The 21,771-nt window shown below is 39.9% G+C and overlaps 1 protein-coding gene across 2 annotated transcripts in view; it reads right to left on the bottom strand.

Annotated features, from left to right (window-relative positions):
* Window positions 1-21,771, bottom strand: part of MTMR10 (myotubularin related protein 10) — a 47,756-nt gene that overhangs the window by 21,198 nt on the left and 4,787 nt on the right. For both annotated transcript variants that reach the window (XM_047766870.1, XM_047766869.1), the window contains exons 3-6: window positions 12,835-12,971; window positions 10,202-10,274; window positions 9,606-9,748; window positions 2,824-2,914 (exon numbers count right to left, since the gene is read on the bottom strand). In XM_047766870.1, coding sequence (XP_047622826.1) covers window positions 2,824-2,914; window positions 9,606-9,748; window positions 10,202-10,274; window positions 12,835-12,971 — 444 coding nt within the window. The remainder of the gene's footprint in view (window positions 1-2,823; window positions 2,915-9,605; window positions 9,749-10,201; window positions 10,275-12,834; window positions 12,972-21,771) is intronic.

The following is a 21,771-nucleotide window of genomic DNA, read 5'->3' as shown; positions in this document are numbered from 1 at the left end:
TGTGGGGGAGCCAGCACGGCTGTCCTTCTAAAAGCCCTTCCAGGGATTCTGATGCACAAGGCTGACACACTGCTATTCAAGAGATATGAGGATGGGTCTCACCAATTTACAGCTATACTAAGAATATTAAAAAAAAGTGACAAGCAACAGACTTTGGTTTTCCAGTAAGCAGCTGAAGAAAATTCAATACCTAGACTCATGTTTAAAAAAGGATAAAACTACAAAATAAAACGACATCACTGAAAATGCACATTTTGTGCTATAAGTCTACACAACATCATGGCTCCTGTTGCAGAGCAGACCTGCTGACACTGAGGCTGCAGGTAACTTGAGGTTTTCAATTCTTTAGTCCAGAAGCAAGCCTATCAATTTCATCCTATCAGTTTTACAACAAAGATTGGTCTGTATTTTGTGGACATTATTTGTCCAATAATAAGCTGACTGGTGAAAACAGTGCCCTTGCGGTTGCTTTCAAGGTAAAAGAGGAAAAACAGAACCATGTTCCTGTTTGTGCCAGTGCCGCCTGTGGCATCTGTGTAGGGAAGTGTCCCCACGGGGGTGCTGGACACCTTCTCATCCCTCAGGACCCTCCCAGAAATACCTGGATGACCTGTTCAGAGAAGGCTTTGCGCTTGAGTGATGCCAAATATGAAAGAAAACCTCAGAATGCTTAAGGCCAACTAAAAGATTCTTTTCTTAGACAATTGCAGGGGATATCCTCTAACTTCACATCTTATCTGTGGAAACAGCTTTGTCACCTACCTGCCTGCAAAAAGGACTTCTTTAATCCAGCCAATGAATCAAGGTGTCATCCAGAAGTTCAAGAGTGGATTACTGGGCATCTTTCACTCACAAATTACTGAATTCTGACTGCAGTGTGTGGAAATTTCAGGCTTCTTTTGATCTTAAAGATGCAGTTTATGCTTCTGCAACAGCATGGAAGGGTATTAAAGGATGTTACCCTATGAGGAATCACCACAAAACTTCGGCCAAGTGCTATGTTATGAAGTGCCTGTCAAGGAGGAGGAGTCTGAAGGATGTAATGTAAAAAGTGCTCCTGAATATTTTAAGTGTCCATTATCAACTGTTATTTTCTCAACAAGCTATGTATGAGAAGATACAGAGAACTGATTGATGGGAATAAGAAAACCCAGTAGTAGAAGAGCTATGGATTGAATAAGCTATTTAAAGTGTAATCAATCCAGAGGATGCCCACAGAAAGGGAGGAAGACAGTCACGAAAACTAACTGAAGCAGGGATCAGGTCGCCAAACACAGAATCAAGTTTACTATATTTGCTAAGCTCAAGTCCTGTTATGCAGAACTCATGGATCTATACACTGGACTGAATCGTTTCCATCAGAAAAAAGGCAGTATCCAGAACTGGTCTGTATCATCAACAAATTCAAGTGGAAATCAAAGCCTCTCCTGCAACTCCTGTGCCTCTTGAAGCTGTCATTCCAGTCAGTCTCCTTCAGCTTTAGGTGAGAATCTTACTGAAGATGACCCTGACAATCAGGGTCTGTGAGGATGATCCAAAGGAATATTCACTTAACTAATGCGTGGGGCTACAATACTTTATTTTTAGAAATTAAGTGAATTTTCATTATATTAAGAAATAAACTTTAAAAATTAGTTGTACTATTTAAGCCTAAGCTACACTTACATTTTGATAAGAAAAACTGAGTTACAAATATTATCCAATTTCTATATATACATATGTGCCATAATATCAAAGCTGACTCTCGTATACCATCTCTATGGTGTTTGCAAGTACCTTTTAAGGTAGTGAAAGTGTACTTACACCATATGCATCTGCAGATACTGTGTATTGTTCCTACATTTTAATCTATTTACAACATGGTGATACAGGAGTAAACTCTTATTACACAGGTTATTTGAATTACTACATTATGTTCTGAAGTAACAAAATATAAAAGAACAGTAAAATGAGTAACTTATAAGATCCCCACCCAGGCCATGCTGAGGTGAATGGGATGAGCCTTTCACGACACACACGTGCCTGAGTCATCTTTCTGCCTTATAAGTGGGTGAGCACAATCACTCAGCAGTCAAGTGGACATGTGGTTACTAACCCACAGGGGGTAGTATGAGACGTAATCCCACTGTTTTTCCTCTATCCTTTTAAAAAAACCTAGTTGATGAAAATTATATCTGTATATAAAAAGAATCCACAGACTTACATGATCACTTAGAACTTTCCTTGGCAATGTCATTGCTGACATAGATAAGTGAATGGAACAATTTTACTTTTACAAAAACTGTTTAAAATACATTTGTCCTTTGGACAAATGCTCATCTTCCTTTCATGAATCTTATTCAGAAACATAAAGTCAATATTCTGACAATCTTAATGAAGTCCACTAAAAAGTTTAACCACTCCAGCTTTTGCGTAAAATCACACTTTGCCAAAAAAGATGTGTATCAAATATCTTTTAATTTTCTGCCACTTTTGTTCAAAGAAAAAACTACTTAAATTCAAGCTACCAATTAAAAGGTGGGGAGGGAAGATTATCTCCCTGCATCATAAAATACAAGCCAGTGAGTAGAGGCAAAATTATTTGATATGACTCTCATAAGCCTATGTTTACAGTTGCTTATAGATTCTTCCTGGTCACTCTTAAATGAAATAATCTGACAAATATTGTCTCTTTTAGTATGCAGTTTTTACTTCTCTAACAGTTATGAAGCTAATAATTCTGTAATCATTAAAGCTCATGTACTTGGAGGCTTCTGATAAAACATAAGAATAAAATTTATACAATGTAAAGTTAGTCACAATAGTTAATATTTTCATATTTACCTGAATTGTGGTATTTTTTCCCAACATATTCAAATGCAAAGAGTAGCTGGAGGTCTGTTGGCTGGGAATAATGAGCTATTGCAAGGCATACCTAGGAAAAATTCTATATTTAGAATTTATTTTAACATACTTAGTTAAATGAAATGTACAATAAGGCCTTGAGTCCTGGGAGCACCATCCTGGGGCAGTGATTACAGACACTTATTTACATGTTTTTCTGTTGACCTAAAGTGTAAGAGAGCTCCTTAAGGCCAGGGATCTCATTCACTTGTTGTGCCCCAAGACACTGTTTAATCTTTAGTGACTACATGATAAGTACTCAGTAAGTGTTTGCTAAGTTGAATTTTAACAGGAAAGTAATTTTATTCAGATAAATGAAACTTGAAAACTAATGAAGCATTCTCCAAAAAGGCAATGACATATCCACTCCTAAAAAAAAAGAAAGAGAAGTTTCATTTTTTGTGGACTATGATGATTTAATACCAGCAATTTGGAAGGCTTAATGTAAGGTATGAAATTTTAATGTTCATATTTCATAGATTAAAAATCTAAACTTAAGAGAAAAGCTACTTTTTTTTTTTTTTTTTACAAAAAATAAAATTTACCAAGAAACCCAAAAGTACATGGGTGACTCAAAGAGGTACATCAAAAAAGCTGTGTTTAAGTAAAATGGTTTGAGACTATGCCTGTGAGCTCTGGAATCACACAGATCAGGGCTTGAATCCTAGCCTACCAAGCACTTCCATGGAGCTTGTGGGAAGTCAATTCATCTCTTGGAGCCTCAGTCTGTGGGTCTGTAAAATGAAAACAATACCTACAGCTGCAGTAAGGATTAATAATCCTGGTGCCTGCCTGGCCTCTAGAGGCGCTCTACACATGGAAACAGTGGTTGCTATTACTCTCAACTGTTGCTATATAGCATGAAGGATGATGCTCTATGCTTACAAAGCACTGGACTAGACTATGGGAGAAAACAGTATTTAATGAGCAAAGAAGAAAGAAGAAATTGAAGACATACGCAGAGAGTAAGAGATGATCTTACTTAAAAAGATTTAATAGCATTTAGAAGAAAAAGCATTATGCCAGAATGATATACTTTTGACAGTGAGCAAGCAAGAAAAGTTTAGTAAATTGTTAGTCCCTGTCAACTTAGTGGTATCTGGGGTGGGCTGATGCAAATTTTATTAAAGTCTGTGTTAGTGGATTGTTTAAAATATATTTTAACAGTCTTCTATAGAATAAATGTTTTGTCTCATTAATTAAAACATACAACTAAGAAAACAGTTATCCTTCGCTTTAGTTCTGACAAAAACAACACAACAGCTCCTTGAGATGTATGTAATACCTTTCTTTTCCCAATGCCTCTGGGACAGCTTTCTATGAGCTCTCAAACTTAGGAGATACTCATCTACATTTCCAGCCATCGGTCTTCCTTACAGCACTTCTTCTAGCAGCAAACTACTGAAATCTACACCCTGAAAAGGTCTTTGTCACTTCCTACTCTTCTGGGCACCACATCTAGTTTACAAGCTTTATTATATTTTTCTCAAGATTCTTTTTCATTTTTGTCCCGTATTTCTATACCACCACAGCCACATCCTTAGGTCATACTTGCCTTATGGCATCACTGTGGATTTCCTTACATTCTAAAAAACAACATTTAAGAATTCTCTTCTAAATACGAAATTCTGACCAGTAACTTTGTTCTTTGGATCATCAGTTGTGGTTCCCAGATACCTTGCGTAATAAATGAAGTCTTATTCTTCACCAAACAGCTCTCCTGTACCAGGCATCCCCTACCTTCCCAACAATCTCTCAGCAGTCTCTGGTTAGAGAAACACACGTCTGCACACATTCTGTCTGACTTAGTTCTAGCCATCTCCTTGCCACACTCTGCTCATGAGAGCCTTCTCCACTGTTCAACCAATCATACTAACTGTCATCTCTGTTCAACTATAATCTCTTCACAAGCCTTCCTAGCCTTAGCCAACGTCACAGCATTGACTGTAGAAACCCTTCTGTTCTCTGGAATAAGAATGGTCCCAATATAAAGTGTCTCTTTAGTTAACTGGGCTTACGTAGCTGTACTGTCAAAGTATTCACATAATAGTTATGAATGTGGAAAAAGGAGGTCATAGGGGATCCCTGTTTCACATCCACCATCAGGTTCAACTCCTTAAGGGCAGATACCAGGGCTCATCCCTTCAGCAGATATTTACTGAGCATCCACCACACCCTAAGCCCTGGGGATGCAGGAGTGAACAGAAGAGACACAAACCTCTGCTCTCATTAAGCTTACATTCTAATGGGGAAGACAGGCACTAAACAAGATCCATAAGGAAACTATAATAAATCAGAATTACAAGTACTGAAGGAGAATAAAAATCTAGCAGGGAAGAGATATGAAGTGTTAACAGTGAGGGAAAAAAGAAAGGAGGTTAATAAATAATGTAGAGGAGGAGGCCAGCAAAGACCTCTCTGTGCAGATCTGAGGAAAGCCCTGATCTGCATTTCTGCCACTTCCTCATAACTTTGCACTAAAAATAATAGTTCATAAAATTAGTCACTAATATAGTAAGGAAAATGCTTCAAGTCAATAATACTAGACAGCAATTTCTCTAACATTTGGAAAGTACTCAAGGGGCTTGTTTACACAAAAGAAATCCAGAGATCTCTGATGATGGAATTTTCTTTATGGCCACAAAGAAAGCCTATCTACTAGGCAAAACCCAATGTAGCCCATTTCCAAAAAGCCCTTAAAAATAGCACATCATATTTATAAATGTTAGGAAACAAGGCATCCACATGTAGAGAAGATTATAAAAATACCATGAACAAAGTCAGTTTAATCCCTTGTACAATGGTTGGTCTGGGGGAAGAGGACATGGCCTGAACTGAAGCCGTTGTTCAGCAGTGTGATTACAAGTGTGTAGGGCTTATCTCATGTAACCCAAATACAGTGTCTTTGGGAACCCAAACAAAAGGCACACACACTGCCCTCTGGATTCTGTTCTCACTGTTACAGCAGGAGGACATTCTGAGAGAGGAAAGCAAGCCAGCAGTCCTCTTCCCTGATCTCCTTCACACGTGTTGTTTAAAAAGCCTACGTTCAGAGTGCCCGTCGTGGCGTAGTGGTTAACGAATCCGACTAGGAACCATGAGGTTGCGGGTTCGGTCCCTGCCCTTGCTCAGTGGGTTAACGATCCGGCGTTGCCGTGAGCTGTGGTGTAGGTTGCAGACGCGGCTCGGATCTGGCGTTGCTGTGGCTCTGGCGTAGGCCGGTGGCTACAGCTCCGATTGGACCCCTAGCCTGGGAACCTCCATATGCCGCGGGAGCGGCCCAAAGAAATAGCAAAAAGACAAAAAAAAAAAAAAATCACAAGAAAAAGCCTACGTCCACATCCTAAGTTCCACCACTAAGAGTTTAAGAGGCTTACAAAAGTAGGTCTCATTTTCATGTAAAGTAACTCTAATTTTGTAATGTACTTCCTAAGCATTAAGAAAATTTCAGAAAAACCCTGCATATTTAAAAACTGCCTCTGAAACAGTTCATTAGCTCTGGTTATCATAGGAAATGAAGAAAAATTATGGTAAATATTTTACTGGAAGAAAAAAATCAAACTACTTTTAAAGGTATTGTTGGGCCAAGGACACGAAAGCCAGAAGTACCCACGATTGGCAGTTTCTTCTCTCAGCAGCTGGGCAAGCAGCCCTAGAGAAGCTCAACCCACATCCAGTTCTAGCAGATGGGCAAACAAAACTGGTTTCTTCTATTTCTGTAGTCTGTAAGCCCCGAGGAGTAAATATCAGGCTCAAAGCAAAAATGACAATTCAGGGAGTTCCCACTGTAGCTCAGTGGTTAGTGAATCCAACTAGCATCCCTGAGGATGCAGGTTCGATCCCTGGCCTTGTCCAGTGGGTTAAGGATCTGGCGTTACCGTGAGCTGTGGTTCAGGTCGCAGATGTGGCTCGGATCCTGTGTTGCTGTGGCTCTGGCATAGGCCAGGAGCTACAGCTCCCATTAGACCCCTGGCCTGGGAACCTCCATATGCCACAAGTACGGCCCTAAAAAGACAAAAAGAAAGAAAGAAAAAAAAAAAAGACAATTCAGGAAAGGCCAACTTCTTTTTTAAATAGATGAGCTTAATTTTCACTTCTAGAAAGTATACCTAAACAAGTAGTTCATAGCCAACCAAGTTGAGAATAAAATGGAAATGAAAGGCATATATTTCATTTACCATCTTATATTTTAAGTGATAAATCATTAAAAGCAACCTTTTGTCCCTCAGTTTTAAGCAAAGGTTCTTCAAAAGGAAATGGTTGCTCAAAGCTGCTTTGAGGTTAGATGTCGAATTCTAGACATCCAAATTCTTTTTTTTCTTTATATAGACCTTTTCCCCAAATCCTTACTTATTTGGGAGAGTCCAAGGATGAGGATGAATGGCGTCTAATTTTGCTGTAATACTATTTGGACTATACCACTAGCCTACCAGAAGGCTTTAGAGCAATACTTAACAAAATATGAACCAATTTAGCATTTTCAGATTTCATAATTCAAATAGGAATATATCTGCTCTCAGTATTTCCAACAATAATCAATGGTTTACCCACCAGAGAACTCTGAACATTCATCTGGTTGTTTTAAAACAATTTAAAAAAATAAAAGCGTATCCAGAGAAAACTTAGCATTCAAAGTTTCCAGGAGGTAAAATCAACCTGTAACTTCCCAATTGTTACCTAATTTTAGATGGAAACTTTCACTTGAAATAAGAGTATGCTAGAATTTTTGTTTTTAACTCATGAAGCCATTAAGCTTTGGCAGCCATATGTGACTTAATCCTCTGTTTGAAAACATGTAAATCAGGGGGGGGGAATTCTCTGTTTATATTCTTAATGCCTATGTTTCTTTCCTGTATTTCTTCCTTTATGACTGCACAAAGACAAAAAGAGTCCTTCTTTTGGGTCTAAAGTAACTCCTTTTTATATTTTAAGACAGTAGAGAAAGGCTTTTTGCCAGCAACTTGGTCTTGAGAAAAGGCATAAAAAAAACGGACCTGTTTCTGCAGACAGTTCAGTGAGGCCCCCTGTTATACATACCAGCAGCAACAACAGTTAAGGGATATTCTGAATTTCCAGAGCATTTGTTATCTGTTTCATTCATTTGAAAACTAATTATTTATGTGGAAACACCTTTATGCTACTACTCTGTACTGTTATTTAATTTTCATTTGTTCATGTTTTATCTCAAACTTGGCATGTTGCCGCACACATCAAAAATGATCAACATTCTAGATGATGCAAGAACGAGCCAAATAATTATGATTTCCAGTTACTGCAATAGCGTCATCTGAAAAATGTAGTAGAGAATGGGAGAGATGTAAACTTCCTAAAGAATACTGGGTCACAGTATCAATTTCTTACTTAAAAAATATCCTGTCCTAATTCAGTCTCATAAGTTCGTGGTATCCCTATTCTTGAGATGCCTCATATCCTGAAATTAAAGTTTTCATAAGCAGATTCCTGATGCTTGGATTAAATCCCAGCTACATCTGAGTTCAAGAAAGTAACCTGGTTAACCTATTTTATATACAGTCTACTACCTAATTAATTCTAAAGTCTTTCTATATATAAGAATAGGCATCAAATTAGTAAAATGCCAAAATCACAAACTGCAGAAATGAAGAGCTAAAAGGGGCCTGAGAAGTTACCTAGTTGAGTTTTCCACACCACAGCATGCAGAAAGATGGTTAGACACATTCTACTTGAAAACTTTTAGCCATAGATCCCACCATCATTCTGTTACATAATCTAGTTGCAATGTCAGGCATTTTCAGATATTCATCTCATGTTTGCCTTTCTGAGAAGAAACTTTGACTCTAGTTCTAAAAATAAATCTATCACCTCCTTGCCAAAGTATATGAAGACAGCTGCCCTGAGATCTTTCGGACAGCCTCATTTTGATATCAACAAAAAATTTACTGCAGTAAGTTGATTGACCATGGAAAACAAATGTACCCATTTCTGGTGGTACAAAAGCTCCCTTGTTGTTCCTCTACTCCCAATCATGAGAGCAGGCTTCTCCTGGAAATTCTGTTATTATTCTCTGTATTTGCTGCACCACAGACTGGCCTGGGGGGATGGGGGTATTAGGACCACCAGCTTTAGTCCTCTGCTAAAGCCAAAGTATGAAATCAAAGAAGTAGGAATTTCTATGAGTTTGTAAGAAACATTTCCTGGAAGGCAGGGGAGAAGTAAGCCTATTAAAAAAATCACTAGCTTGTCCCTGTGGAATATTACCCAAATCCATTCATTAAAATTTCTTTAAAATATTAACATTTTAGGCCCCTCCTAGAACTATACTATATATACTATACATTCCTAACCCTTGTGTAACCTAAGTCTAGCTTTCCATTTTAGTTCTGAGGTTCTGAATGAAAAGTCTTACCAAACCTCCATTACAACACCACACTATCTTTTCAATCTTTTTAACCAAGGAAAAAAAACAGCTGGGAAAATGATCTTAATGTAAGGGATATCCATGAGAGTTTTCACATTTTAGGAGCTAATAAAAAATTATGTAGAATGCTTTAAAGCAGGCATACACTAAATCCAAGGAAACAGTTCTACTAACATCCCTGGCTCTGACTTAAGGAAGGAGGTATAACTTACTCTAAAAACCAAAATAACAAACTGAGAAATTGAGAAATGAGAACTTTCATACAGAACTGCAACTGGTAAATATAGTGCAAAACCCAGAATTTGATAAAACTTAATAGGGTTACCTTTTTGGCACTTTCAGGACCCGATTCATCAAAGCGAAATCTGACAATTCTGAAATCTTTACAGTAAATAATCAATTCTGTTGGATTAAATTTCAGTTTCTGGTTTGGGCCTAGGACTTTCTGCTTCCTCTTGTGGTCATTTACTAAAACAGAAAAAGAAAAATTTCTTTATTACTCACTTTAACAAACTCTTACTGAAAATAATTGGAAGATCACCTGCCACTTGAGTATTGCTTCTATGGAATCTTCTATATTTGTATAATTCCTAGAACTTTGGGGGATGCGTTTTAACTTTAATGATATTAAAGATATACTTTTGCACAACACCACCACCATCTACATTTAATGGCCAAAATTTTAATGAAAAAAAAGGACAAACAGAAAATACAGAAAGCCATATATTCTATATCTCCATTTAAAATAATTTATTCATTTCTTTTTCATGAATTTTCCTGCCCCCCCCCCAAAAAAAGGAAAAAAACCTACAGAAATAAAATTTCAACTCAAGTATTTGAAAGATATAACTCTTTAAATAGTAATTCTAGAGTAGAAGAGTAGAGCCACCTTTTATGGGCCGAGTAAAGAATAAAACATACCTGTGACTATTTGCTCAATACATGTTAAAGGGACATCATGTTCACCAAGAAGAAGGTTTCTGTAATGGAATTTCTGAAATAAAACAGCATGTTCATGTTAATTCTTTTCCCAATAACTCCACAATGGCAACAAGAGCCTCACTTTTAGGTGTGATGAGAAACTGTGATGACTATCTCTAAAAAGCACAAAAGCTTTTGCCTGTGCAGCTGTGACAATTCTAAGGATGCAGTATCATAGGACATACTTCAGAAGGAAAATAAGGGGAGGAAGAAAGAAATACATGCTGTGTTCATAGTCTCTCTACTTTTCTCCCCACATTTAAAAAAATAAAATTTACGGGAGTTCTCGTTGCGGCTCGGCGGTAACAAATCTGACAAGTATCCATGAGGACGTGGGTTCGATCCCTGGGCTTACTCTGTGGGTTAAGGATCCAGCGCTGCCGTGAGCTGCTGTGTAGGTCACAGACACAAACGGCTTGGACTGGACGTTGCTGTAGCTGTGGTGTAGGCAGGCAGATACAGCTATGATTTGACCCCTAGTCTGTGAATTTCCATATGCCACAGGTGTGCCATAAAAAACAAATAAAAATAAATTAGGTAAAACCGTATATGGCAATATCATTATAACATACAAGATATGTAATATTATATTGTCAATCACTTCATAAGTAAACACTGGCATATCTAGTTCTGATTAAACTATCACTAAGGAGCTCCTGTTGTGGCTCAGCGGTTAATGAATCTGACTAGGAACCATGAGGTTGCGGATTTGATCCCTGGCCTCGCTCAATGGGTTAAGGATCCGGCATTGCCATTGCTGTGAGCTGTGGTGTAGGCTGCAGACGCCGCTCGGATCCCTTGTGGCTATGGCTCTGGTGTAGGCCAGAGCCTACAGCTCTGATTAGACCCCTAGTCTTGGACCCTCCATGCCTTGGGAGCAGCCCTAGAAATGGCAAAAAGACAATAAATAAATAAATAAATAAATAAATAAACTATCACTAAAATAATAATAAAAAAAGAGGGGGCTGCTAGGTCATCAGATTTTAATGGGTAAAATTTTGGCTTGATATTCACAATTGAGATGTTTGAGCAAAAAATAGCTTTTTTTGGCTGAACCCGCGCATGCAAAATTTCTTGGGCCAGGGATTAACCTGAGCCACAGCAGTGACAAAGCCAGATCCTTGACCCACTGTGTCACCAGGGAACTCCAAAAATACCTCTTTTAAAGCAGAAAGTCTATAAGAAATAAAAATCTTGAGGCAGATTATTAGATTATTTTTAAACCCATTTTTTAAATACATATTTTCAAACTAAGGACACCACTGATGCTATAAACCATCTACTGGCAGGGAAAAATCCAAGTCTACAGCCAAATAAGTTAGTGTCTCTACAAACTAGGTATCTGTAAATGCCTTAAATTTAGTCTAACTGTGCCTACGGAGGATTACAATAGATTGAAATATACTTACCCACAGCCAGACACTTTAGTCAAAAGTTTAGAGTTAATATCCAAATATTTAATTAGAAAACAATTACTATTATAAATAAAGGTTTAGGGGGTAAAAGTATATAACACTTTACAAATCAAAATACAAAAATAAGAGCTGAAGAAAAGTCCAGTGTTTTTTAGTTAAACAAATGACCAAACTTTTAAAAATGAAAATTATGTGGAACTGTTGTTTTCCAGCAGAAATATAAAATAGCAAGAAGGTTATTAAAGAAAAAAATTTTTTTAAATCTATTTTTTTGGGGCTGTGCCCACAGTATGTAGAAGCTCCTGTTCAAGCCAGGAATTGAACCCATGCCACAACAGCAAAAATGCCAGATCTATAACCTGCTGTGCCACAGGGAACTCCCTAGAAAAATTTTATCAGTATTTTTCTTCATTCTAACTAGAATAAAGAAATGTGAAATTTGAATTTTCTAGAAATTTGAAATGAGAATTTGAATTTTTTGAAAAAACAGTAGTTAAAAATACTATAAAATATGTAAAATGTGTAGTACTTATGAGATTATTTGCTATATAATTTTTTCTCTTTAAGATTAGCAAAAAAGAATATCCTTGTTTTTATAGGTGGGTTAAAAGATTTAAAAGGAAGGAAATAACTCCCTTATTGAAAGTGTATATAAGCAAAAATCACAGAGGATAAACAAAGCATGCTAACTTAAAATCATCCCACTAACTATATTCCTCAAGTCTCAACATGCTCCTTAAATTTTATTTTGAATTTTAATATTTCCAACCTTATATTAACCACTTATTTATATCCTTACTATAAATTTTCCATATCTGTGTTTTACTTATTTTTTTGTCTTTTTCGGGCTGCACCATGGCATATGGAGGTTCCCAGGCTAGGGGCTGAATTGGAGCTACAGCTGCTGGCCTACACCACAGCCACAGCAACGTCAGACCTGAGCCGTGTCTGTGATCTACACCACAGCTCCTGGCAATGCCAGATCCTTAACCCACTGAGCAAGGCCAGGGATTGAACCTATGTCCTCGCGGATACTAGTCAGATTTGTTTCCACTGAGCCACAATGGTAACTCGCCATATCTGTGCTTTATACAATAATATGTACTGCTGAGAGTCAAAAGTCTTGATACAATTAAACAGCATATAAATAAAACACACCTGTAATGGCATTGGGTCATCCGTAATAAAGGAAATTTTGAAGTTACTGCATATCAGTTTTCCCCACAAATCATACTGACTTGTGTCCGAAGCAATGCATTTTCTCACAAAATTGACTTCATTCACGACAATTTCTCCTTCACAAAAAGAAACATACTGTATGAGCTACAAACCACACGATAAAATGTCAACAGTTGCTGTGTGACCTAAAAGAAAAGGTTTCATGATGATGAGAAGTAACACTGAGGCTTACCAGGACCATGGGCGCTTTCATCCTTACACAGTAACAGTCACAAAGAGACACTGTGCTCCATTTGTAAGATAGAGAAACTGAGGCACAAAGAGCTTAAGGGTCTGAGATGGTTCAACCAGAAGGGCTGAACTGCAGTCTGCACTCCTTACTATGCTGTACTGCCTCTCATTTATTTACCAAAAGGCATCCTGAAGAAGAAATAAACTATAATATTTGCATTTTATTAACACATGACTTGATCTCCCAAACCGATATCTTCGATTCCTTTTTATAATAGATGAGAAACAGTTCAGTAGTAATTAACCTCAAAATTAATAATGTAATTTACATAACTTTAAAATACATTTCATAAAGCCAAACTGAGTTTCCCTCTACACGTGGATGATAACTTTAGGTGGCAATAAAACTTTAAAATATAGTTTTAGAGTTAAAAAGGAAGATTAAAGAAATATAAGACCTCAAAAAAAAAAAGTTACAATACTCTTTGAAAAGAATAATTTTCTACAATTGATTAAAGGCTGGTCATCATTAATCCTTAATTTCAAGTTCTAAAGTGTAACCAGACCTAGGGATGTTTTTAAGCAATCGGTCTATAGGGTCAATGGTAGAAAAGTTAGGGTACTGATCAACTTTGCCTATTTCTATCGGTATGAAAACTTTTAACAGAGCCTGTTGGTGACCAGCCCTAAACACTACCAACTCACAGAGTGTAACTAGGGTCTCAAAACAAAATACTCTTTCTTTTTTTTTTTTTTTTTGTCTTTTTGCTATTTCTTTGGGCCGCTCCCGCGGCATATGGAGGTTCCCAGGCTAGGGGTCGAATCAGAGCTGTAGCCACCGGCCTACGCCAGAGCCACAGCAACGCAGGATCCGAGCCGCGTCTGCAACCTACACCACAGCTCACGACAACGCCGGATCGTTAACCCACTGAGCAAGGGCAGGGACTGAACCCGCAACCTCATGGTTCCTAGTCGGATTCGTTAACCACTGTGCCACGACGGGAACTCCCAAAATCCTCTTTCTTAACTGAAATGTTATAATAAATCTGAATTAAAAAAAAAAAAAACAAACTTCTATCCAGAATTCTTAAAAATGCTCAAGATTAGTTTTAAGAACAGAACCCTAGGGAGTTCCCACTGTGACTCAGCGGAAACGAATCCGACTAGTATCCGTGAGGATGGGCGGTTTGATTCCTGGCCTCACTTTGTGGGCTGGGGATCTGGCATGAGCTGTGGTGTAGGTCGCAGACCTGGCTCAGATCTCCATTGCTGTGGCTGTGGTGTAGGCCAGCAGCTGTAGCTCTGATTCGACCCCTAGCCTGGGAACTTCCATTTCCTGTGGGTTAAAAAAAAAAAAAAAAAAAAAAGAAGAACAATACCCTAACATTTACTTGATTAAGTTCAAAGTCTTGGCTCAGACCATTGGAGTATCTTCCCCTTCTGAAGGCAAGCCTCTTTCACAGGCATTCAGGCCCTGCACCCTGAGCCTTCCACTCACCCTCACTCTGTGGCCGCAGTGGCCTTCTAATCCTTCTCGGGGGCCATACTGCTTCCACCCATGGGGTCTTTGCGAGGCAGATAATGGGTTGTTCCCATTTCCTGGAATAGCCTTTCCTTCTCTCTCAACCCAATCACTTTCGCAGTAATGCCTTAGAAAAAAAATCCCTGTCCCTAGACTAATTCCCTGAATCATTTGTTTATAACTACTAGCATTTACCACAGCTACAATTATGTATACTATATTTTAAAATCAGTGCCTGCCTCAGGACCATTTGTCCCAGGAAGGTAGAAGATGGACTGATTTTTCTTCAATGCTGACATTTCAGTTCTCATACAAAACTCAGCATATGGCAGGTACCTGTAAATGAGTGCTGAACACCTGAGTGAATGAAATTACTTCACTGCTCCTGGTTCACAAGACAAGCATCACCAATGTGCAGAGAGAAACCAGTAATTTAACGCAGCCAAACAGACAAGAGGGTCAGGAGATAAGTGCTGTATGAGGGTAAACTTATAGGACACTGCTACTGCCCATCTATCACACGCCCAGAGAGCTGCAAAATCTACCCAGGGGAGTTTCTCAATATTTTCCATCAGGTTCTTTCAACAACCCATAAGGTAAACGAGGGAGATAATGGACGTGGACCCAAAGAGGTTAAATCACTTTCCTAAGATCTTAAAAATGGTTAAGTACATTTGCGACTTATTAGCAGTGTTCTGATTTCAAACCTAATACTTTTATTTCTCTATACTTACATAGAATTAAATGTACTATGCTGAGATGCAGCAGGCACCAAAACTGAAATACTCAAAGTATTAGTCTTAACTGGATAATAATAACAATTTTTAAATAACAAAAACATAGAAACTCATCAAATAATTCAAATACATAAAATTTAAATCTTCCATAACTCCCTGAACACAATGTTTACCAACTGCCATATCAGAATTGGGCTACCAAATACACAACCCTCTCTCCCCACTAGAAAATCTGAGCTACCAATTATAAGAGGGCCCTTAACTTGGGGAAAAAAAAACCAACAAAACACACGCACACACACCGAACTGAATGAATCATTCCCAGTTCAGACAGCTAGAGGACATACTCCTGTAACACTGATTTCTTTATATCAATACTATTGGCTCACTAAGTACAACTTACATCACTCATGCTGTACCACTTTTCTTTAGCCAATTAATCCAAAGACTCTCAAAACAATGCTACAAAAAATGTATCCAGTTTTTATCATTCATACATATTTCTTGTGTATGTTATAATCAAATAAAGGTTTACTTAAAAAAAGCCATACTGCCGGATTTCAGGTGTCTGAGAAGGGGAGTAGGGGTGATCATGGAAACAAAGAGGGCCTGTGGGACAGGACATCGTGGCCACACCAGTGCCACCAGCCAATTGTATTTATGATGCACAGACTTAGACAACACTTCTCCACCAAACTGACTCTCTCAAGGGCACGAATGTTAACAAATCAAGTCCACCAATATAGCAAGAATGAGACAAAGGTAAAAGCAGGAGAAGGCATTTAATAGATCCAGGGCCATGCCAACCCAGATGCAACCCCAGTTTTTTACTGAAACACAGCCATGCTCATTCATTTACATACTGTCCATGATCGTTTCCATGGGACAAAGGCAGGGCTAAATACTTGTGACAGGAGACCTATGACCTGAAAACTCTAAAACATTTATATCTGGTACTTTATAGAAAGTTTGCCAACCTCTGTGACAACTCTTAATATCATGTGAAACAAGGCTTGGAAGAAGCATTTAGGCATGTCCGGGCAGAGGACAAGCATTTTCAATCTGCAATGGCAGGTGCTCTTGAGCTTGAGAAGCCCCCCTAGAAGTGGTGAGGACCTGCACACCTCCCCCTGGAGAGTGTTTGCGACAGTCAAGAGGCTCCTTTCTCACCAATAAGCTGCAGCACTCAGTGGAAGGTGAAGCTGGAAATCCACATCTAACTGCTCTGTTCCCTATTCTCCATCATAAAAAGAGTAAAATAAAGCACAAATCTGTCAATGAACTCTGTGGGGCTAGATTAGTCAAGACATTGGTATTAAGTCAAGTACTTGTTAACATACACAAAAATGGAGAGGTAAACAAAAAGGTGTGTTTACACATAGGTTAGTGTACATGTGTTCATTTTCTACTCTGTCTCCCAAGGAGACCTCAAAGCAGTGACCTCCAGTAACAAAGCACATTCAGCCCTCAGATCTTGGTATTTAAATATCATTTTCAAAAAAAGGAATGAGGGCTCATTGAAGGAATGTCTGATTTCAGAGCTGGGGCAGAGGAAAGACATGATGTGTCTGGAGTTCTGATAGTTCCAGAATGCCAGAAAGTACGGAAGGGAAAAAGAAAGAGAGGGCGGGAGGGGAGCATACAGGAGCCCACTTGAAAAAAATTCATTATTTACCAATAAAGATGGAGAAACTGGGAGTTCCCATCATGGCGCAGCAGGAAGGATTCCGACTAGGAACCATGAGGTTGCGGGTTTGATCCCTGGCCTTGCTGTGCCTATGGTGTAGGCTGCAGATATGGCTTGGATCCTGCATTGCTGTGGCTGTGGTGTCGGCTGGCAGCTGCAGCTCTGATTCGACCCCTAGCCTGGGAACCTCCATATGCCATGGGTACAGCCCTAAAAAGACAAAAAAAAAAAAAAAAAGGGATGGAGAAACTGGCACAGACTGAAGAGACTAAGGAGACATGATAACTAAATGCAGTATGGTGCTGGTTGGGACCCTGTAACAGATAATGGCCATTAGTGAAAAAATTAGGGAAATGTGAATAGAACTTGCAGCTTAGTTAACAGTACTGTTAATTTCTTTCTTTTCTTTCTCTCTTTCTTTCTTTTCTTTCTTTCCCTTTCCTTCCTTCCTCCCTTTCTTTTTGCCTTTTAAAAGGGCCCCATGTGCAGCATAAGGAAGGTCCCAGGCTAGGTGGCAATTTCAGTGCAACAGCTGATGGCCTATGCACAGCCGCAGCGATGCAGGATCCAAACTGAGTCTGTAGCCTACACTACAGCTCACAGCAATGCCAGATACTAAACTCACTGAGTGAGGCCAGGGATTGAATCCACATCTTTACGGATACCAGTTGGGTTTTTTACTGCTGAGCCACAATGGGAACTCCAGTACTGCTAATTTCTTAGTTTAGCTAAATTTATCCATGTTAGAAGATATTAATATTAGGAGAAGCTAGGGGAAGAGTATGTGTTAACTATCTGTACTCTTTTTACAAATCTAAGTTTATTTAAAAATAAAACTACTAAATAAAAGAAAACAGACATGAAATATAAAGCAACAACAGTAACAACAATAGTAAAACAGTGACCTGCTGGGCTACGGTCTTTCAAGGAAAGCTTTTAGAGTGGAGAATGTAAATGAGCCCTTGGGAGAGAAAGAAGTAGGGTGGGATGGAGGGAAAGAAGAAAAGGAGGGCATTTCTGGGGAGATGTTATAACTGGGACCTACTATTATTGTAAGCATGTAATTAAATAAACATAAAGTTAACCCCGCTAGAGTTCTATTTGCTAACACTAAACTGTTTGCATGGAACTAGTCTTTAAACATAGATGAGAGAATTCCCTGGTGGCTCAGTGGGTTAAGGATCCACGCTGTCACTGGTGTGGCATGGGTTTGATCCCTGGCCTCAGAACTTCCCCATGCCATGGGCGTGGCCAACAAAAACATGTAGGCTCTCAGCTCACATAACAATATTCTGCTCTGACTTTATAAAAAAGAAGGAACCCTGGCTAGGAGCTGTCCTCAGCTACCCCCACAGACTGCAGTTCTGTGGGCCAGGAAGCCAGCTCACAGACGGGAAATTAAAAGAAGATACAAAGTGCCTCTTCCCAGACACAGAAACAGAAAAGCACTGAGACTGTTCTAGCTACATTTAAATTAGTGACCCTGAAGAGGAAACATCTAACAAAAGCTTCAAAACTCACAGAAACCATGAGGTGTTGCCAGAGATTTTCCTCCTGGGCTTCCAGGTGGACAGTGGTGTGCTGGAGGGCTTGCCTCTGTGGCCCTGCATTGCACAAGTCGATGGCTCAGCCAGCCCTGGTGGGAGAGTTCTTAGCACCAGGCACTTTCCAGCACACCCATGGCAAGAAGCCCGGGGGGGGGGGGGCGCTCACCAAAGAAAAAGTAGGAAGTTAGCTTCAGCGCAGGGCAAGCAAAAAAGCACCAGAGAAAAAACTATGTAAACTAGAAGACGATGGGCCAAGGCTTTCTACTATAACCTGGGAAAGCATCAAGAAATCATCAAAGTTTATTTTCTCAAGACCATTCATAAAGGTAAATAAGAAAATAAAATTAATAGGTATCCAAATGGCATAGCTAGGAAAGCATTTAACTCTCTTAGAAACAAAAAAATGTCACATTATCTTTCTTTCTTTCTTTTTTTCTTTTAAGGACCGAAGATGTGGCATATGCAAGTGCCTGGGCAAGCGGTTGAATCGGAGCTACAGCTGCCGGCCTACAGCACAGCCATAGCAACTCCAGATCTGAGCCAGGTCTGCAATCTGCTGAGTGAGGCCAGGAACTGCACCCGCATCCTCATGGATACTAGTTGGGCTCGTTTCCACTGAGCCACAGCGGGAACTCCCACATTATCTTTCACAGCTCACACATTTAGAAAGCCAATACATGCTTCATGAATTAAAGTAATTTCCCCCATAAATTTTAGCTTGAGAAATAGTTTAACAGAAAGCCTCACTGTAACAGAAGCTAATTAATCTGTGGAATATGCAGAGGCCGAAAGTGTAACTTGATCTGTGGCTTTACATACGGTGAGTGACTGTCCCAGACCGCCTGGGGCTAAGGATTCCCACAGGCGGGACTCTGAACACTCAAGCCAGGACACTCCAACTGTCACCTGAACTGTAGATAAATTCAGGAATTAAAGTGGCTTAACAGTTATCAAGGGAAGTTGAAACGACGTAGAAGACAAGCACCAAACAATTGATGCTGTCCCTGGTACTCGCAGGGTCACACATGATACAAAATGCATGCAGTCAAGTACCTTGACCAGGAAGTGCTACCCACCATAGGGGCTGAAGAAGGTCAGCAGTGCAGACCACAGAAGAGACTAGAGGGAAACCCTGAAGGCAGAGGAAGGTTAAGATAGAGAGAACATGTGAAAATGAAACAAAAGCCTGAAAAAAGAATATGGCATCAGAGAGAGCAAAAAATCAGGCTGAGTGAAGCAAATTTCAATACAAGGAAATAGTGCAGAGGTCAGCAAGGTGAGTATTAGCAAATTAGAAGTTAAAGACTTTGGATTTTATCTTGTTTAAGCAGGATTTTCCTTACGGGGGTCCATGAAGGGTTTCTGCGCTACAAGGTCAGGAGTAAGGAGGTGGCCCAGGTCCTGCATCAGTGGCCCGAGGAGCAAGTGGCCCCACGCTCTTTGCAGGTTGTCCAGGTGAGGTAGAGACCCAACACCAAGACACTGCAGTTGATAACTCTATTCACCGTTCCATAGACCAGTTACAAGGCCTTCTGTCTTTCGAAAGCAAGGTATCTGAGAATTAAAATACTACAAAGTTCAGTCTCCAATGAGCTCTAAAGCCTATCTACAAAAAATAAAACAAACAACACCTTAAAGAGACAATCTTTGTTTTAAGGGATTCACAATACAATTGAGGAAATAAAACCTCCAGTGAGGGAGAAGCAGAAAACAACAGTTACACAAACGGTCCAAACAATGAATATATTAAAAAAAAAAAAAAAAAGCACCAACAAACCAGACATCTATCCAACAGTGGCTATTTTCACGATGGCCCAAGGTCGTGTGCTTCTGATCTGATTACAAAGACTCTGACAATCAGGGCATTCATAATGATGGACTGGTCAACCTCCTAAGGGAGGTGCTGCTAGGCTGCAGATGAAGCAGGAGTGGAGCTGACACAGCCTGTGCACAGAGCTGAGGCTTCCAATGATGTCTGGCAGAGTGCAGGCTTCTCTCGACCCCGAACCCCCCGCCTTCTTGGAGCTGCAGCACCTCTGCTCTCCTCCACTGAAGCACTTGTACGTGAACTGAAGCTCAGGCAGGACACTCCTCGTCAGCTCTTCCCCCTCTGCCAAACACGTATTCCACACTGCCAAACACAAACTGACTCCTGTGGGCACAGCACCTCCGGCCATCCTCCCTCCCACCTCACAGAGCCTTAAAAAGATCATGTCCCAGAGTGACAGGACAGAAAGCCACCACACCCCATTCCCTGCAAATCTCACTGCTCGAGACAAAGCCACTGGCAGTTCACTAGCCTCTGTTCAGCAGGCCAGGGACAGGAAACCTAGTGACTCCCAAGACATTCCATTTTCTGGCAGCTGAAATGTTCTGAAAGCTGCTCCTTAAGCTAGGTCACAAAACCTGTCATGGCCATGGAAAGGGCAGAGCCAAGGACAGAGCTCTTTTTACCTCACTAGAGTGCTCCCTCAAGGATGACATCCAATCCATCCATTACCCAACTCGGAAGCCTAAGTCTGGACCCTAATGTCACCAGTGCAGTCAGGCAGGCCCTACTGTTCAGTGGTTAAAGGCACAGCCTGAGAGTAAGGCTCCTAATCCTGCCTCTGCCCTTACTGGCTGGGTGACACTGGGCAAGTCACTTAACCTCTACAACTACGCAGTCTTCTCAACTGTCAGGTGAAGGCAAACTGGTATCTTCCTGATAGGGCTGTTAGGAGCAGTAACCTGTAAGCTGCATTATACATTTGAAGGGTCTTAGTTGAAGGTTTCAAAAACATGCCTGAAACTAGGAGCTGAGGAGGTTGGACACCATCAGACCTTTCCCTCTGCCTCTCCCTTCATTCTTTTGGACAGGTTTTTTGGAGCTCCAGCCACAGACAGCACTACCCCAAAGGACATTATCTCCCCTTAGTACCCATCTGAAAATATCCAGAGGCAAACCTGTGCTCATGCTAGCAGTCTGAGGGTGGCTCATTAACCCTGCTGGCTGTATTAGAATCCAGGCTGGGTGCAGATGGGGAAGATGAATTTTTCAAAGAGAGAGGGTGCATTTTTCAGAAGATGGTAGGAGGATGCCAGGCAGACAAAACAAATGATGTGCTCTGTGAGTGCTTGTTATATTGCACCTCTAATATTACAGTAACTTCACTGAGTGACTTTCAGTTTAGGTTTCACGAAACAGGCATA

This window comes from Phacochoerus africanus, chromosome 2, assembly GCF_016906955.1.
Source record: "Phacochoerus africanus isolate WHEZ1 chromosome 2, ROS_Pafr_v1, whole genome shotgun sequence".
Lineage (NCBI taxonomy): Eukaryota > Metazoa > Chordata > Mammalia > Artiodactyla > Suidae > Phacochoerus > Phacochoerus africanus.
The sequence above is the reverse complement of the archived record's forward strand: the minus strand, read 5'-3'. Positions and strand labels throughout refer to the sequence as shown.